General features: G+C 33.4%; 1 protein-coding gene across 1 annotated transcript in view; it reads left to right on the forward strand.

Annotated features, from left to right (window-relative positions):
• shot (dystonin-like protein short stop) overlaps positions 1-17,037 on the forward strand; it is a 1,304,552-nt gene that overhangs the window by 513,641 nt on the left and 773,874 nt on the right. Inside the window, exons 32-34 of the mRNA XM_090402172.1 lie at positions 197-9,067; positions 10,413-10,559; positions 14,298-14,522. Coding sequence (XP_090258298.1) covers positions 197-9,067; positions 10,413-10,559; positions 14,298-14,522 — 9,243 coding nt within the window. The remainder of the gene's footprint in view (positions 1-196; positions 9,068-10,412; positions 10,560-14,297; positions 14,523-17,037) is intronic.

Below are 17,037 nucleotides of genomic sequence, written 5' to 3' on the forward strand. Positions count from 1 at the left end.
CTTATATTTTTTTAATTATCATTGGTATATTGTATTTGCATGAAAATTTTTTTCTGTATACAAACATGCAGTAATATTTTAAGACCTGTATTCTGTTGTCCAGTTCAGAACTCTATCTTCTTCTGCATGTAATTGTTTTTCCATTTTTTGTTACTGTCTGACTGCTTTTCCTCCCTATCTTTCCTTTTTTTCTTAGTTCTCCGTCACCACCATTCAAGCTGCACCCATCATTTTGAAGACTTTCCGTACTGAACTCATTGTAGATAGAATACCTAGCAATTTTCATACACAGCCAGATGGGGTTTATAGCTGCTTTTCAGATGGACAAACAACTTTTCATACAGAATCTATTACGCGAACAGTGAAATATATAGTGGGACAAGAAACGCCTGATTATAATGAGGATACTCAGCGATCATCATCAACTGTTATTATTAAAAACAAAACACCTTCTGTATCTGAAAATTTCTGTGAGTTTCAGAACACCATGCCATCTGAAGGAAGTAGTCCTTCTACTTCGGTAGAAGGCTTAACTGGATCATCATTAAAAGTTACGGAAATTAAAAGTACAAAGCATTTTAGAAAAGATGAATTTTCAGATTCAGAATATGTCACAAAAATAAGAGGATTTTTAAATACAAAAACTGGAGCAAAACTTAGTCTTATTGAGGCAATTGAGCGTGAAATTTTCAACCTTAAAACAGGCAGATATGTTGATTTACTTACTGGAAAAAGATTCAATTTACAAGAAGCTGCCACTGAAGGTTTTGTATCTGCAGATTTGTTTAACTGTTTAACTGAATCATGTGGTATAATTGACCCCAAAACAGGAATTGAACTTACTTTATTAGAAGCTATTCAGAAACATCTGTTTGACCCACAAAAAGGCCATTTCATTGACCCTAAAGCAGGTGTTTCTGTGTCAGTCGATGAAGCTATACATTTAGGTATAATCAGAGAAGACAAGCTTACTATTTTAGAGCACCTGAAAGTCATTCAAACATCCAAACTGAAAATAAATGAAGCTGTTGAAAAGGGTCTCCTTAATCCAGAAACAGGGTTATTTTATGAAGCCAGAACTAATGAAAATATGAACTTAAGTGAAGCACTCAAAAGAAGTATTATTGATGTTGAACTCCCAATAGAAAAAGATGGCGGTATTTCTCTAGCAGAAGCTATCCGGCTGAAATTGATTGATGATCATTCTGGACAAATAATTGACCAGCATTCTGGTGAAAGATTTACTCTTGATGAAGCAATTTCTCAAGGAATTTTATGCAGTAATATTAGAGAGGTAGTTAACAATAATGATGAACTTCTGACTATACAGGGTGCACTTTATAGAGGTATATTGCACAGAGAAAATGGTTATTATGTTAATTTGAAAACTGATGAAAAGTTGAATCTCACTGAAGCCTTAGAACAAAATTTGATTTTTTCTCCTCTTACATTAAAAGATGCATATGAATTAGGTTTACTAGATTTTTCTGGCAAACTTTTTAATCCTATTTCTAAAAGAAAAATGTTTATTATTGAAGCTATTGCAAAAGGAATTCTTGATATAAGTGTGAAATGCATAATTCATCCACTTAATCAAGTATGTCTCACTCTACTAGAAGCCTTTAGGGATGGGATTTTAACATCTGAAGGAAAATTTATTGATCTATCTACAGGAGCCATATTGAGTTTATCAGATGCTGTTCATCGGGGGCTTGTTACATCTGTCCATCAAAAAAAGATATTTGATATTGAAGGAATACGAGATCCTGTATGTGGAGAATATATTAGTTTTAACACAGCAGTAATTCAGAAGATAATTGATTTAAGTAATGGATCTATAAAAAATTCTAATTCTGACTGTATACCATTTAAAGATGGTGCATCGTTAAAACTTATACAGCCTCAACTTTATAATATGCTTAATAGAAAGGTTGGTATACGTGATCAAATGAACAATGAGTTGACTGTTGTGGAAGCAGTACAGAAAGGGTACCTTGATCCAGTCACTGGCCAAATAAGGGAACCCAGATCAAAAAAGCCACTTCCTCTGAAGGATGCTATTAAGAGATGTTTCATAACACATGAAGGAGCTATACTTCTCAGAGCATTACTTAATATTTCTGTTACAATATCAACAGTAACAAAAACTGTAACAAAATATGTAACAGTAAGTACACATGGAATTGCTTCTGAAGTTAATGTAATATGCTTGGATGAATTAAATAAAGGAGTGAACAATAAGAATAGCATAGTGAGAGAACTGAAAAATGAAGATGCAGCATTGTATGAAGAGGCAGCCAACAGAACACTTGCAGGTAAAAACTGTCTTCCAGAAACTTTTTCTGCTGATATAGACATGCCTTTTACTTTAAGGAGCAGTACATGTTATTCTTTTCAGAATGATGCAAAAACACATAGTTTGGGAAGAGAAAGTAGTCCATTCTGTAAGCAAATTCTTGACCAATATTCTGAGGAAAAAGCTCTTGATGCAACAAAGGTGTCAAAAGACAAATTTAGCATAAAGCATGCATTAGATGGTGATACAACTTTTAAATCAGTAAATGATTCTGTATCATCTGATGTGGTTTTACCTAACCATAAATGTAGCCAGTACTTAATATCCAGTTCATATCCTCATCACTTAAGAAGTTCTTTTAGTTGCATCTCTGAACAGAATGTTTTGGATTTTGGAAAAGAGCCAATGGAAATTGAACATGACAGTAATTTGGACATTCGTAAGAATTCTCTCTCCAAGTATGAAACAGAGACTGAAGGTCACCAAAGTTGGCTATTAAATGCAGCAATAGAACAGAAAGTATTTAATCCACTGAGTGGAACAGTTAGAGTTCCCAGTTGTAATAAAACAGTGTCGTTTGGAAATGCTGTCAAAAAAGGTATTTTAATTTCAGAATCAGCACTAGTTATGCCACCAAATAAAAACACTGGCATTTCTCTCCTACAAGCTTTGGAACAAGGAATCTTGGATAACAGAGGTTATTATAATTTAGGAACTCTACGAATTACTATGAAAAAGGCTATAAAGAAAGGGTTAGTTGTTATTAATTCAGATATTGTTGCACACAATCCATTGGAAGACAATTCGTATACTGACTCTTACAATAATAAAGAAAGATTGAGTATTGCATTTAATAAAATTAGAAGCATTACTAAAGTAGATACTAAAGATGAAGGCACCAATCCTATTAATTCTGAATATATCGAAGTAGCACCAAATGTTTACTTTGAGACTACTTCAGCCATTCTCATAGATTTAGATACAGGTAACAAAAGCAATTTGATCAAGGCTTTAGAAATGGGTGAAATTGATGGCAAGCTGTTTATAGTGAAAGATACAATATCAGAAGAAAATATCCCATTAGATATTGCTGTTGAACAAAAGATAGTAGACAGACACACCGGAAATTATATAGACAGGAAAATGGGAAGAATAATGCCAATGAAAGAGGCATTTAAACATAAGTTGATAACAGTAGCATGCACTTCATGTTCTCTGGCTTCCATCTGCAAAAACAAACACTCAGAAGGTATTATTACTAATTTAGATAGACTTTCTGAAAGCCATAAATATTCACCTGAGTTGATAAATGCAAGTACAACCAGTAATCAACTGATTAATGCAGAAGATGCTTTTCAGCTTGGATTATCTGTAGAGAAACTTAATCTTGAAGAAGACATTTTAAAAGAAAATGAAAACACAGGTACAAATATTATTGAAGTAAAAGATTCCATAAATGATAATGAAGAATCAAGTAATATTTGGACAGCAAAAGGAGCATTTCCAGAACCAAAATTTGAGGTACAAATTGGTAAAGCAAAGACTTATGATCCATCTGCTAAAGCAAGAATTGCACCTCGAAAAGTGCGAAGAAAAAAAGTAAATCCTACAGATGCTGTCAATCAAGGTCTCATTGATCAAGCAACAGCCTCTGTGTTAAATAACTTTGAATCTTTCAGAGATCAGGATGGCAGATCTGTTTCTTTGAATGAAGCATTAAAGCTTAAGATAATTGATGGAGATGCTGGTGCTATAATTGACCCAAGGCGATTTAAAAATCTTACAATTTATGAAGCATTGAATTTAGGTTTAATTGATTCAGAAAGTGGACAACTTGAAATTCCATTTGGTTTGTCATTAACTATTCCAGAAGCAGTATCAAAGGGTCTCTTTCATTCTTCATTACAGAGAATTATTCATCCAGAAACGGGCACTACTTTGACATTACAAGAAGCAATAAGCTGTGATATTATAAATCCATTATCAGAAGTTCTTGAACCTATAACTGGAAACTTGATAACACTTGAAGATGCTATGGCTAGGGATATTGTAGATTTCAGGACTGCTGAAGTTCAGACTTATAAGGGGAAAGTTAATGCCCTTGATGCTGTTAAGCAGTGCATATTCCAACAACCACCTGTTTTAAATTGTGCAATACCACTGCTTGGTCTAACATTTCCAGTTGCACTTCTTCATGGATTGGTAGATGTGGTAAATAAAGAATTTATATATCCATTGAGTGGCACATGTATTCCTCTTCATGTTGCTCTGACACAAGGGCTGATAATGACCTATCCCATTTCTCCTGTAGAAAATAGTATAAATCTTTTTACAGCTCTAAACAAAAATCTTATTGATCCTTCAGACTGCACATTATTGCTTCTAGCATCAGGAGAAAAAGTACATCTTATGGATGCTGTGAATTCAGGATTGTTACAAATTGAAAATGCATTCTCAGAACATAATCAACCTCTTTCCCATGATGTAAAAGAAAGCCAGATAAGAGTGAATTCTAATTCAGAAGCCTTAATTGAACAAAATGAGATGACTTGTAATAATATGGAAGTGTTTGATGTATTGCATGGAATATCTGATCAGCCTTTAGCAGTAGTTAAGACAAAGGATATTTTACATAAATACCAGGATGCCAGTATATGTGATTTTCATATTGTTGAGGGTGAAAACCTTATGACCAGAAAAATAATTGATCCTATTATTGGCTATTGTTATCCTTTAAAAGAAGTAATTGATAGTGGTAAATTTAATATACACACTTGTTATCTACTTATACCAGATAAAAATATAAGGTATACTTTGGAAAATGCTTTTAAGAACAGTTTAATTACTTACGAGACCATAGTAAAAATATGTAGTGCTACTGAATTGATTGTGTCTGATTTAGCAGAACTCCAGGCTTCTTATGATTCAAAAATGTATCGATTGACATTAAGAAATGCAGTTGAGAAAAAAATCTATAATGAAAACTTAAAAACATTTGTGGATCCTGAAAGTGGGGAACCTGCAACTTTTGTGAATATTATCGGTGCTGTTGTCAATAAAGATCTCTTATTAGTCTGGGATCCAGAGTACGGAAAGTTTTTTTCTTTATTGGAAGCATGTGACAGATGTCTGATTGACAAAAACACTGGATGCATGTCCATCTGTAAAACGGGCCAGAATATTTCATTCTTTGATGCAACCAAATTAGGTTGGATTTGTTATAAAACAGATGACTTTTCCAAAATGAAACATTTAAAATCATTAACTCTTCAGGAAGCCATTGAACAAAGTATGTTTGATGGAGAAGCAGTGACATTAACACTGTCCTCCAGAAAAATTCTTTTGTCAGAAGCCCTTAATGCAGAATTAATAGATCCAGAATCTGTTGTAATATATAATTGTAAGATGGATGAACTTATTTCCATAAAATATGCATCAACTTGTGGTTTGCTTGATTTGGGAAAAAACCTGTTTATTAACCCTATAACAAATCAGGAAATTACTGTTGAAATGGCATTTAAAAGAAGTTTAATTCTTATTAAAAGAAAGCCGGTATCACTTGAAGCTCTAATAACAAAAGGACTTTATATGCCAAATTCTGGTATTATTATTGATCCAGTAACAAAACAGCAGATGGATATTGAACAAGCTGTAAAGAGAGGATTAGTGGATTCCTTTATTACAAAGATAATGGACACAAAAACACTCGGCACGGTATCTCTAAATGAAGCATTGGAAAAACGTATAGTCATTGCAAAGTCAGGTAAAATGAAGGATACTGCTAGGAACTCACTTTTAACTTTTGATGTTGCATTGCAAAAAGGATTTATTTTAACTACTCGAATTCCATTATCTCTTACAGATGCTATTAATAATGGATTTTATTCTCCTGTTACAGGAAAGTTTATTGATCCTGTTATTGGTGAGATTGTTAATTTGAGTGATGCATTGAAAACTGGCTTGATAAATGGGGATTTAGTTAAGGTAAAGAATCAGAAGCAGAGTAATCTTGTTTCTTTGAAGGAAGCACTGATATCAGGTTTGATTAATGCAGAACATGGAATGCTAACATTCCCGAAATTAATGACATTAGATGTGGCTTTGCAAAAAGGTTACTTTCTTCGGACAGATTATCCATTGTCCCTTCAAGAAGCATTGGAACATTCTATGTATGAGCCAGAAAGTGGATTATTAGGTGATCCTAATACAGGTGAAAATATAACATTGGATGAGGCTATCAATCAGGGCTGGATAGATTGTGATGTATTTTCTGTGAAGGATCCTAGACATTTTGATATTATTAAGCTTTCAGACGCAATCAAGACTGGAATAATTGATTCAAAAAAAGGAATTCTTAGCTTTGCTGGTTTTCAAATGCATTTTAATGATGCATATGAGTGTGGGTTAATAATTCCATCACAAAAGCAGTTTTCATTAGAAGATGCTGTTTATAAAGGATTCTACAATCCTGTAACAGGTTACATTATTACTACTGTTTCTTCAGAAAAATTGTCCATGGAGAGAGCTATTGAAGAAAATTTTATAGACATATCTTCCACTTTAGTTAAAAATGAAACTGATGGATCAGTTTCATCCTTTTGGCAAGCTGTGGAACAGGGAATAATTGATGTTAAACATGGAAGAATGCTGGTGCGAACTGAAAAGACGATAGATTTTAAGAAAGCCTTTGAACAGGGTCTGCTGCTTGAAATTGGAAGGCCATTACACGTAAAAGAAGCATTATGCATGGGTATTTATGACAAATGTTATGGAAAATTCTTTGATGTGACAGTGGGTAGTTGGCTTACATTAAAAGAATCCATAGAGAGGCAGGTTTTAGATCCTTTTTCAGTTTATGTTAAAAATGAAAAAACAGGGTCTTTGAATTCTCTTAATGATGCTATATCTGTTGGCCTTGTGGATGGTGAGTGTGGAAAAATAATTTGTCATGATGGATCTGATATATCTCTTGCAATGGGATTTGAAAGCGGGCTTATTATGGAAAGTAATTTAGTTCCTTCCCTGCAAAAAGTAATATATCAAGGTCTGTATGATGCACAATCTGGAAAGATTTTCAATCCAAATACAGGTAAAAAAATAACTCTTCATAAAGCTATACGTGAATTTGTTATTAACCCATATCTACCCTGTTACTGGAATCCTTCAAGTGAAAGAATTCTTTCACTCATTGAAACTGTTAGGGAAGGTATAATTGATTCACAAAAAGGAAATTTCCATGCTCCTGAAACATTGTTGGTAATTTCTCTGGATAATGCTCTTAAACAAAGGTACATTATAGATATTGAGAAACCATTTGGACTTTATGAAGCTATTTTTATTGGCTTATATAAACCCAGAACTGGTAAAATTGTTCATCCTATCAGTGGCAAGCATTTAACTCTTGAGGATGCCATTCTGGAAGGAGTCATCAATCCTCAAATTTCCATTGTGAAGAATTGCTTTACTGGGCAACACTTTCAACTTCTTGAAGCAATAAGTAATAACCTTATAGATAATAAACATGGAAAGTATATTAGGCCAGATACTCAACAGCAGCTCACACTTCTTGATGCTGCTAATCGGTTTTTTATCTTGAGTGCTAGACGACCTTTCACTTTAGAAGAAGCATTAATAATGAAGCTTTTTGATCCAGTGATTGGAAAACTGACAGATCCCATTACTGGCGATTTGTTAACAATATTAAATGCAATTGAAAATGGTCTTATTGGTGATGTGACAGCTTTGATTAAATATTCAAATTGTTATAAGTCTCTCAGGATTGCAATTCAAGAAAATATCCTTGATGAAAATTCTTGTACTCTAAAAAATCCTGAAATGGGAGATGCTATTCTTATGGATGCAGCATTTAAGAAGGAACTGATAATTTCAACAAAACCCCCATTCACTTCGCAACAGTCAGTTCTGGAGTTCATTGATTTTAATAAAATTATGCTGGATTTAAAGACAAAAGTTGAGTTGATGTTAAAAGAAGCTCTTCAGAATAAGTTGATTGATTCAGAGTTTGCATGGATAAAAATATTAGGCAATTTTAAAAGTCTAAGGTCTGCCATTAAAGAAGGCATTATTGATCTAAAAGGAAAAGTTGTTTTTTATCCACTATCTTATAAATCTCAGGCATTCACTGTTTTATATAACAAGAAAGTTATCTATATGAAACAACCAAAAACACTTAGCGAAGCAATTAAAGAAGGCTGTTTAAACACTGAAACGGGTATTTTTGTAGATCTAGATTCGAGAGAAAAGTTCCTGTTAAAGGATGCTATTAGTTTAGGTTTTATTGATGGAGAATCAGCCATTATTAAAGATTCTGAAAACAGACAGGTGTGGTATCTTTCATGTGGATTTGAAACTGGTATTATCAATCCCCTTAAAAACACAGTTTTGAATTGTCGCACAAACCAAATATTAACATTTGGCGAAGCATTGAAATCGAACCAAATTATGGTACCTGACCAGCCCTTTTCACTTCTGGATGTACTTTGTCATGGTCTTTATGAAGCACATGGCAAGTTTACTAATCCTTATACAGGCCTTCAATTGACCTTTCAGGAGGCTCTTGCTACTGATTTAATAGATCCATCTACTACTCTGGTTCGTGACCCCAAAACTGGCTGTATTCTGTCTATCAAGCAAGCAATTGACAATAATTTGCTTGATCCTGATACTGGGTTTTTAACAGACTGCAATGGGAAAGTTACTCATCTCCTACAAGCTTTTGAGGAAGGACTTCTGATTGCTGCTGAAGCAAGGGTAAGGATAGCATGGATGTATGGTAGGAGACTCAGCATGTTTGATATTGCTTTGCAGTTCCTACCATTATGTGCTTGTATAATTTTACATTATAACTTTTATTTGTTATGGTTGACCTGAAATAAAAAAAAATAAAAATGTTTTGTGTTCAATTTGAGATTAATTCCACAAACTTCTATGACTGTCGCGCATTTTCTAGCATTACGTCATCTTATTCTCTTGTCAGTCGTGAGATTGAATTTTTGAAATCCTCTGCATCTCAAATGAAGAACGGTATGTAAAAAGATTTCAATTTTGTGTTGCAAATGCTACAGTTGTGCTGATGTATTGCAGTTATTTACTCTTAATGCTGTATAAACAGTGCAGTACCTTACCAGATTTATTCCCAACTAATTGGCTGCATGATTTCCTCCACCTATCTCACTGCTTCACTTGCTTTTTTTACTAAACTGGGATTAATGGTTATAGATAACAATTGTAATGGCTAAATTAGAAATAGATGGGTATGGTATTACTTGTACTGAAATTGAAGATTAACAGATATAGTTAGACAAGTAACACTTCATGTTTTATTAGCATATGCATTGTGTTTAAAAATGGCATTTTTATATCCATGTTTAATTCATTTGTTGTCATCTTTTTATATTCTAAAATAGAATTAGGTTATAAACCTTTGCAGAAGGATAAATGATTTTAATATTGTTGGTGACATTCTTTTTATAGTATAAAATTTTAAAATGATTATTAAAAATCAGAATTCTTTAATTTTAATTTCACAAATCATAAATTCTCCCTTCTCATTAATAATAATAATTATTATTTGTTTTTAATGTTTCACCTGAATTTCTTGGAATGAGGTAAAGTAATGTGAAATGTTAAAATTAATATTTTTTTAAATTGCATATTATTTCATTTCATTGAATTTATTATAAAAATAACTATACGAAAAACTTTAACACTCGTTAATTTATGGCAATGAATGAATTAAATTTTCCACAAAATCTGCATTAGCATTCATAAGAACTTCACAAAAATATTATTTATCAGTTACTTTCATGCATGAGTATGAAATTATATAAACCAATTCATAATTTAAAAATGAAATTTAACAATGTTTTGAATCCAAAAATTAAAAAAAAAATGCAGATTTTTTAAAATAAGTCAATGTGCTAAATACTACATTTTGAATAGCACAAAATCTTTATTTCAGCAATAAAATCTCAGTGCATGCCACATTGCTTGAGATCACTCATGTTTACTGAATGTGAATAGCAGTGTTGCATGAGTTTTTAGGCCTATATGTATTCAGTTATGTGATTTTTCTTACTTTTCCTCCCTTAATTAGATAGCAGTGGAAGAACGGTACAGACTTTGTGGAGACAATTTATCAGAGCTCCTCACTTGGATAGAAGGTATAGAGCTACAGTTGAGTAATGTAGGGCTTATTCATGAAGACAAACATGAACTTCAAAATCAGATTTCTGTTACTAAGGTAAGAAAACAAAGTTTTCACTTTCATAAGCTTCTTATAAAGTAATATAAATGATAAAGCTAGTTTATGACATTCCTTAAAAGGAATGAACTGCATATTTTGGAATTATATCTAAAATCATTTACTTATATGGCTGTGTGTTATTTTTTACTGCTTTTCCCTGATTGCAATGACAAATCTTGCACTTTGACAAGAGTTAATAATTTAGTTTCACTTGATCAGAAATTGTTTGTTATTACTATTATCATCATATCTCTGTGGAGTCAAAGGATTCGTGTGAGGTCCCACTATCACATATGTAACTCATTATACTATGCTTTAAATGCATTAACTGTCTCTGCACTCGCCACTCTTTCAAGCAGTGTTTCCAATCATCCATCACTCTCCATACAAAAACCTCCTGCCCACACTCATTTTCCTTATACAGCTTCCAGATATGCCTCTTCTTCCTCATTCATTCTATGAAAAACCTCATCCATATTAATTTGTAATAACTCCTTACCAATTTATATGTCTGTTCATTCCTTCTCTTCATCTACTAGACTCTGCAGATTGCATTTCCTCATTCTTCATACTCAATATTCCACAGACCAATTTGAAAGCTAGGTGACGTAATCTGTGTATATAAGTAATTCATATCCAGACTGTCAAGACCTAATACAATTGAACTATAATTTCCTTATGTCTGAATGTCAATGTCTATCACATCATTGCCATAATCTGTTGTACTGTCCTCATGTTTTGAAAAGAGTGCCCTGAATTTTTGGTCCATATCTGCCAGATCTCTTATCCCCATCACCTCTTTTAAGATATCCCCATCAGTTGTGCTTTGCATCCCATCTTTGTTTCCTGATACTTTGCAATATTGAACTGACAACCACCCTCATTTACCCACCAGTGTATTCAAGTTCTCTGAAAACACAAATCTGCTCAGGATTTTTCCCAACATTTCATAATCTGTAATCAGTTGCATATCACTATTCAATCATTATCGTCATCAAGATTCCTTATTTGTATCCTCAGGAGTTAAACAAGATATTGAACTGGTATCAAGTGTAAAAGAGTACAGTATTTTTATGAAGGTAGGCAGGAGAGGGGATATGCTACTAATGATATTGGATGATTTAAGTCCAGTTTGGGTAGAAAGCTACAAGTGCAATGTTAGTAAAAAAAAATTTTCCTGTGGCCGTTATTTCAAAGTGATCTGGTGCGAGGTAGTCGTCTAACAAGGTTAAATACGTAGTGATGTGTTGTTACAAACCTAGTGGATCAGTTGCTAGTGAGGATAAAATGGATTACTAAATAAACATTATGCTGAACTACAAGCAGGGAGTTTTGACCAACTGAGGAGCATACTCATTTGCTAGATGAGAAGGATGTCATTGGTACACCGTAAGCACTTAAATACCTTAATGGTGCAATATCTGAATATGTCCCTAGAGTTCGAAGCATAAATAGGGTAGGAATGAAATGATGTGTAATCTTATTAAGAGAGATTCATAAGAAAAAGATGTAGAAGGAACACAGTGTGCACAAGTATGATGTGTCAGTTATGAAAATCATAAAGAGTAGGTCAGAAGAGTTATGAGCATTGTACTGAAAGCTAAGTCTGAGTATGAAAAGAAACTGGCTCTTCAAGCTCAAGACAACTTCCAAAAGAATTTTTATATTTATTCTTCAAGCAAAAGAAAGAATGTATGAAAGAATGACTCTACTGAATGTAGATATGTATGTGACAAAGGAAGAGATTGTTCAACTAATGAGTGCTCAGTTTGCTAAAAACATACCAACTTGGTATATGTAACATTGAGCTCACTTCTACATCATCACTAGAACAAGAAACTCAGGAGAGGAGGAGGTACTAAACCCGTTGCACAAAATAAATAAGAAAACCACAATAGGAACCAATGGGTTATCAGTGTAGATGCTAAAAGAGCATTCAGCTGAACTGGTTGTTCTTTTATCCAGGCTATATAATTTGCACCCAGAACAGGCATGTTGCACAGGATCAGAAACAAAATATTGATTCGCTGTCAATCCATTTCTGTATGATAATCCCATTTCACAAATGTGGTGCGAAGGCTGATGTGTTCAGCTATTGACCTATCAGTATCTTTGGAGTAGTGGTGGTGAAACTTTTGGAGAAGTTAGTAAAAGCTCATATACAGAAAAGGATTGCTATTGATTCTATACTTTGCATTGAACAGCATGGGTTTACCAAGGGGAGGTGTCATGTTTGAGTAACTTGTTCACATTTTATAATAATGTTACCATTGCAGACAAGGGAAATGCCACAATACTTTCAGACATTGCTAAGGCTTTTGACAGGGTTCAGCATGGAAAACTGCTGCACAATTGGAGAATATGGGTTTAGATGATAATATACTAGTTTGCATAAGATGTTGGTTGTTGGACAGATATTCAGTAAGATAATCAAACAATCCTTGGTGCATTGTTATTCAGTCTTTACATTGACATCAGGAAGGATTTGACAGGTAACTTACAGCTATCTGCTGATGATGCAAAGATATGCCAGGTAATCTGAAGTGCAGCTGATACACTGTGCTTTCAGAATTATTTGAATAGGCTGAAATTGTGGGTATGTGAAAATCAATTCAGTGTTAATAATTGTAAAGTTATGTGCTTGGGTGTGATGCTATATTTTGTATCATGTTATATTAATGGGATACTGCTAGAAGAAAAACTGATCAGGTTAAGAATTTTGGAATTTTAGTAGATTTGAAGTTCAGGGGCCACATAGCTAAGATTGCAAATACAACTCAGAGGATAATTGCAATGCTGAAACTAACCTGAACATATAAGGAAGTCATGTTGCCTCTTTATAAGTCCATGATAAAACCTCACTTAGACTACTGTTTGCAGCTCTGGTTTCATTGGTTATGCTGATACAGTAGAAAGAGTTCAAGGGAGAGTGCTAAAGAGGATATTGTGATTGTGCAGTACAGATTATGAAGATAAATTGAGAATTTGAGACTGCAAACAATAGCAAACAGCAAAAAGAAAAGGTGATGTAATTGAGACTTACAAACTTTGAGAAAGGTCATGCAAATGTTATGGAGCATAGTGAGAAGACAAGAGGCATCCATGGAAGTTGGGAATGAATGCAATGAAAGGGATGAGAGCTTGATTTTTCTCTCATCGAGTGGTATGTGATTGAAATGGGTTGTCTTTGGAGATTGTGAGTGCAGGTAGTGTGAATGAATTCGAGAAAAGTCATAACAGCTGGTGCAGTGATCTGTGGTCTCCCTGACTCCCTGGAGATCTTTCTTAATAATAATCATAATTATTATTAGACTTCTATGGAGTGTCAAAAGACTCATCATGAGTGGTCCGACTATCACACATTGACAGTTCATCATTCTGTACCTTAAATATATTCATTATCTCTGCATTCTGGCACTCTAGCACTAATGTATAGATTTACATTTTCTAAGTTAAACTGTGAACTGGAATATTTTTTGTCTTTCTCCTTTCATGCCAGAATTTTATATTAGAATTAATAATATACATTAATTTTGACTAGATTATAATAGTACAGTAATTGCTTTTGAGATTTTTAAGCATTTATTAAAAACTAAAGCTTTTCTTTTCCATTTTGTTTTTAAAATCTACTTGAAATTGTATTATAGTATAGTTTGCTTACTCTATACAAACTATACTATAGAATAATGTGCTGTGGTGAATCATAATAAAATATAGAATTAATTTTTATTTCAGAAGATTAAATTTGATCTTGAAGGGCATCAACGTGAAATATCCAAATGCAGTGATCAGGTTTCTCAGCTAATACAACAAGCCGAAGAAGTCCTTAGCAAAGAAGAGATTCAACTTATTTCAAAGAAATCTGATACATTAAAGAGTCGTTATGATAGAGCTTGCAATGAAAGTGAAAAGTTATTTAGGCGATTGACTACTGCACTTGAAGAGTTGGAGAAATTCACAGTAATGTTTGTTCATTTATTTATTGTTTTTTAACAATGAAAGCTATTGTATTCAGAATTCATAAATGTTATTTGTTATACCTCAGCAAAAAGTAGATTTGCCATACAAGAAAAGTAAGTCTGATGTTAGAAAGTAGGGAAAGTAAAGGGTAGATGCATCAGACACATGTAGAATATTGAAGAGACTCCCCATTTATTTATAACATTGGTATAGACAAATGGGGAGTCTTGTTTATAACAAGACTTCCCATAGTTTTTAATGGCTCATTCAGATTGACAAATACTATTTTAGTAAATGAACTATTATTCCTGGGAAAAATTTAAACAATTCGTCAGTTTAAGTACTAAATATAATATTGATTGTTATTATAAAATAAATCATAGCTCAAATATACAAAGCTTTGAGAGGAATTACTATAGAGATTATCAATTAGAAATCTTTTATCAAAGAGGTCAGATTATAATAGATGAGTTGAGAAACTTAACCTCCTAATCGGCTGAAGTGAATGAAATACTCAGACTAATTTTGGATTTTTCATGGATCAAAACATGATCGGCATTCTGCCTTTTTATCATGTAATTTCCCTCTACTTCCATTAATCCCTTAATGGTGATTGTATAGCCATTAATAGTTTAACTGTAATGTAGTGATCTTTGTATCACTTGACTTGAAGTATGCTATTTTACTTGGAATTTCCTTCATTGTCTTTCGGTATTTGAATGTTTTGCTGCACAATTTATTTATTGTCTGTTACTAAAGATAAGAATGAATTTCAACGTGAATGAACATAATCTATTCTGAAATGCAACAAGATAGATATCTCTTCAGCAATAGATATCTTTGTAGACATGCAAACTTGCTGTCCTTTCAAAAGAAAGATTTCGGTATTGCTACCACGTGTTTATTAAGATAAATAAAGATAAACAAACCCAACAAATTTCATATGTCTTTTGACTTACATCTTCAGGGGATAAAGGTAAATAAAAATTTAAACACAAGAAATGAGAAATTACTCAAAATAGTCCATTAGACATTGTTATGGCAGTCTAATGTTCATCAAATTAAAAATCCGAATGCAGAATCGATACATACGTTAATTCATGTTATGTTTGAACAATTCTGGATGTTGTCACATTCTGTTGTTCACGTTTACTCTGTCTGAGGTCTGACTTAGGTATATTTTTTATGAATGCTGACCAAACTTGGTGTAGAATTAGGCCCTGGTTTTTGTTGCATTGGGATTATAAGCATATTTGCAGCTTCCTTAAATTTTCTTGTGAAACAGTTTTTTTGCAATATAAGACATGTTCATTTATGCCCAAGTACATTATGGGCAGTGGAAGTTGTGTGGGAAGTTAGGCCTGATTTGTATTCTCTCCTTTTTTGCACATCTTTTTGATGTTCATTCATATGAATTTCTCCTGATCTTCCCATCTGGCCTACGTAACAGATGCCACAGGAACAGTAAATTTTATAGACACCTGGTTTTTTTAAAGGGGGTGATGTGTGTGGGGGGGTAGAAATCTTGAAATCATGTTGTCTTTTGTTCAAATTAAGGGGATATTAAATCCCACATTGTTTTAAAACCGAATAAGAAACTCAAAGATTGGAATCAGAGAGTTTCATGCCGAATATAGTAAACTATAAAAGTATCGGCGGCCACTAGCGTGAACTAATGCAAGTAGTCCTATCTCAGGCAACTTGTTGCAAAGTTGGGGAAAGTTCTGTTTGCTAATCTTGGTATTTTCCATAATGTAAAAACATATTTCTAGGAAATGTATGCTGTTATTACATTATGGTGGGAGGTCACTACCCAGACCGGTTTCAGCCTTTTTTGAGGCTTCATCAGCGAGTAGCTAGACCAAATAGATACCAAAGGGTATAGCAGTGAGTAGCTAGACCAAATAGATACCAAAGGCAAACAATGTGGGATTTAATATTACCTTAATTTGAATAATGTTTATATCGCCGAAATAAAGCCTATTGGCTTTTTATATTTAAGTAACTTAATGGTTGCACCTGTTTGACAACTAGTATAGCAGAGTATATAAGTTCTTTTCGCTATACCCTTTGGCATCTATTTGGTCTAGCTACTCACTGATGAAGCCTCAAAAAAGGCTGAAACTGGTCTGGGTAGTGACCTCCCACCATAATGTAATAACAGCATACATTTCCTAGGAAATGTGTTTTTACATTATGGAAAATACCAAGATTAGCGATCAGAACTTTCCCCACCTTTGCAACGAGTTGCCTGAGATTGTACTACGTACTAGGACTACTTGCATTAGCTCACGCTAGTGGCCGCCGATACTTTTATAGTTTACTATATTCGGCATGAAACTCTCTGATTCCAATCTTTGAGTTTCTTATTCAGTTTTAAAACGATGTGGGATTTAATATCCCCTTAATTTGAATAATGATTATATCGCCGAAATGAAGCCTATTGGCTCTTTATATTTAAGTATTATTATTATTGTTCTGGGAAACTCCAAGGAGTCAACAGACTCATCGAGGG

The sequence above is a fragment of the Typopeltis vanoorti genome, chromosome 12 (assembly GCF_054136105.1).
Source record: "Typopeltis vanoorti isolate ZY-2024b chromosome 12, IOZ_Tvanoo_1.0, whole genome shotgun sequence".
In the NCBI taxonomy this organism is placed as follows: domain Eukaryota; kingdom Metazoa; phylum Arthropoda; class Arachnida; order Uropygi; family Thelyphonidae; genus Typopeltis; species Typopeltis vanoorti.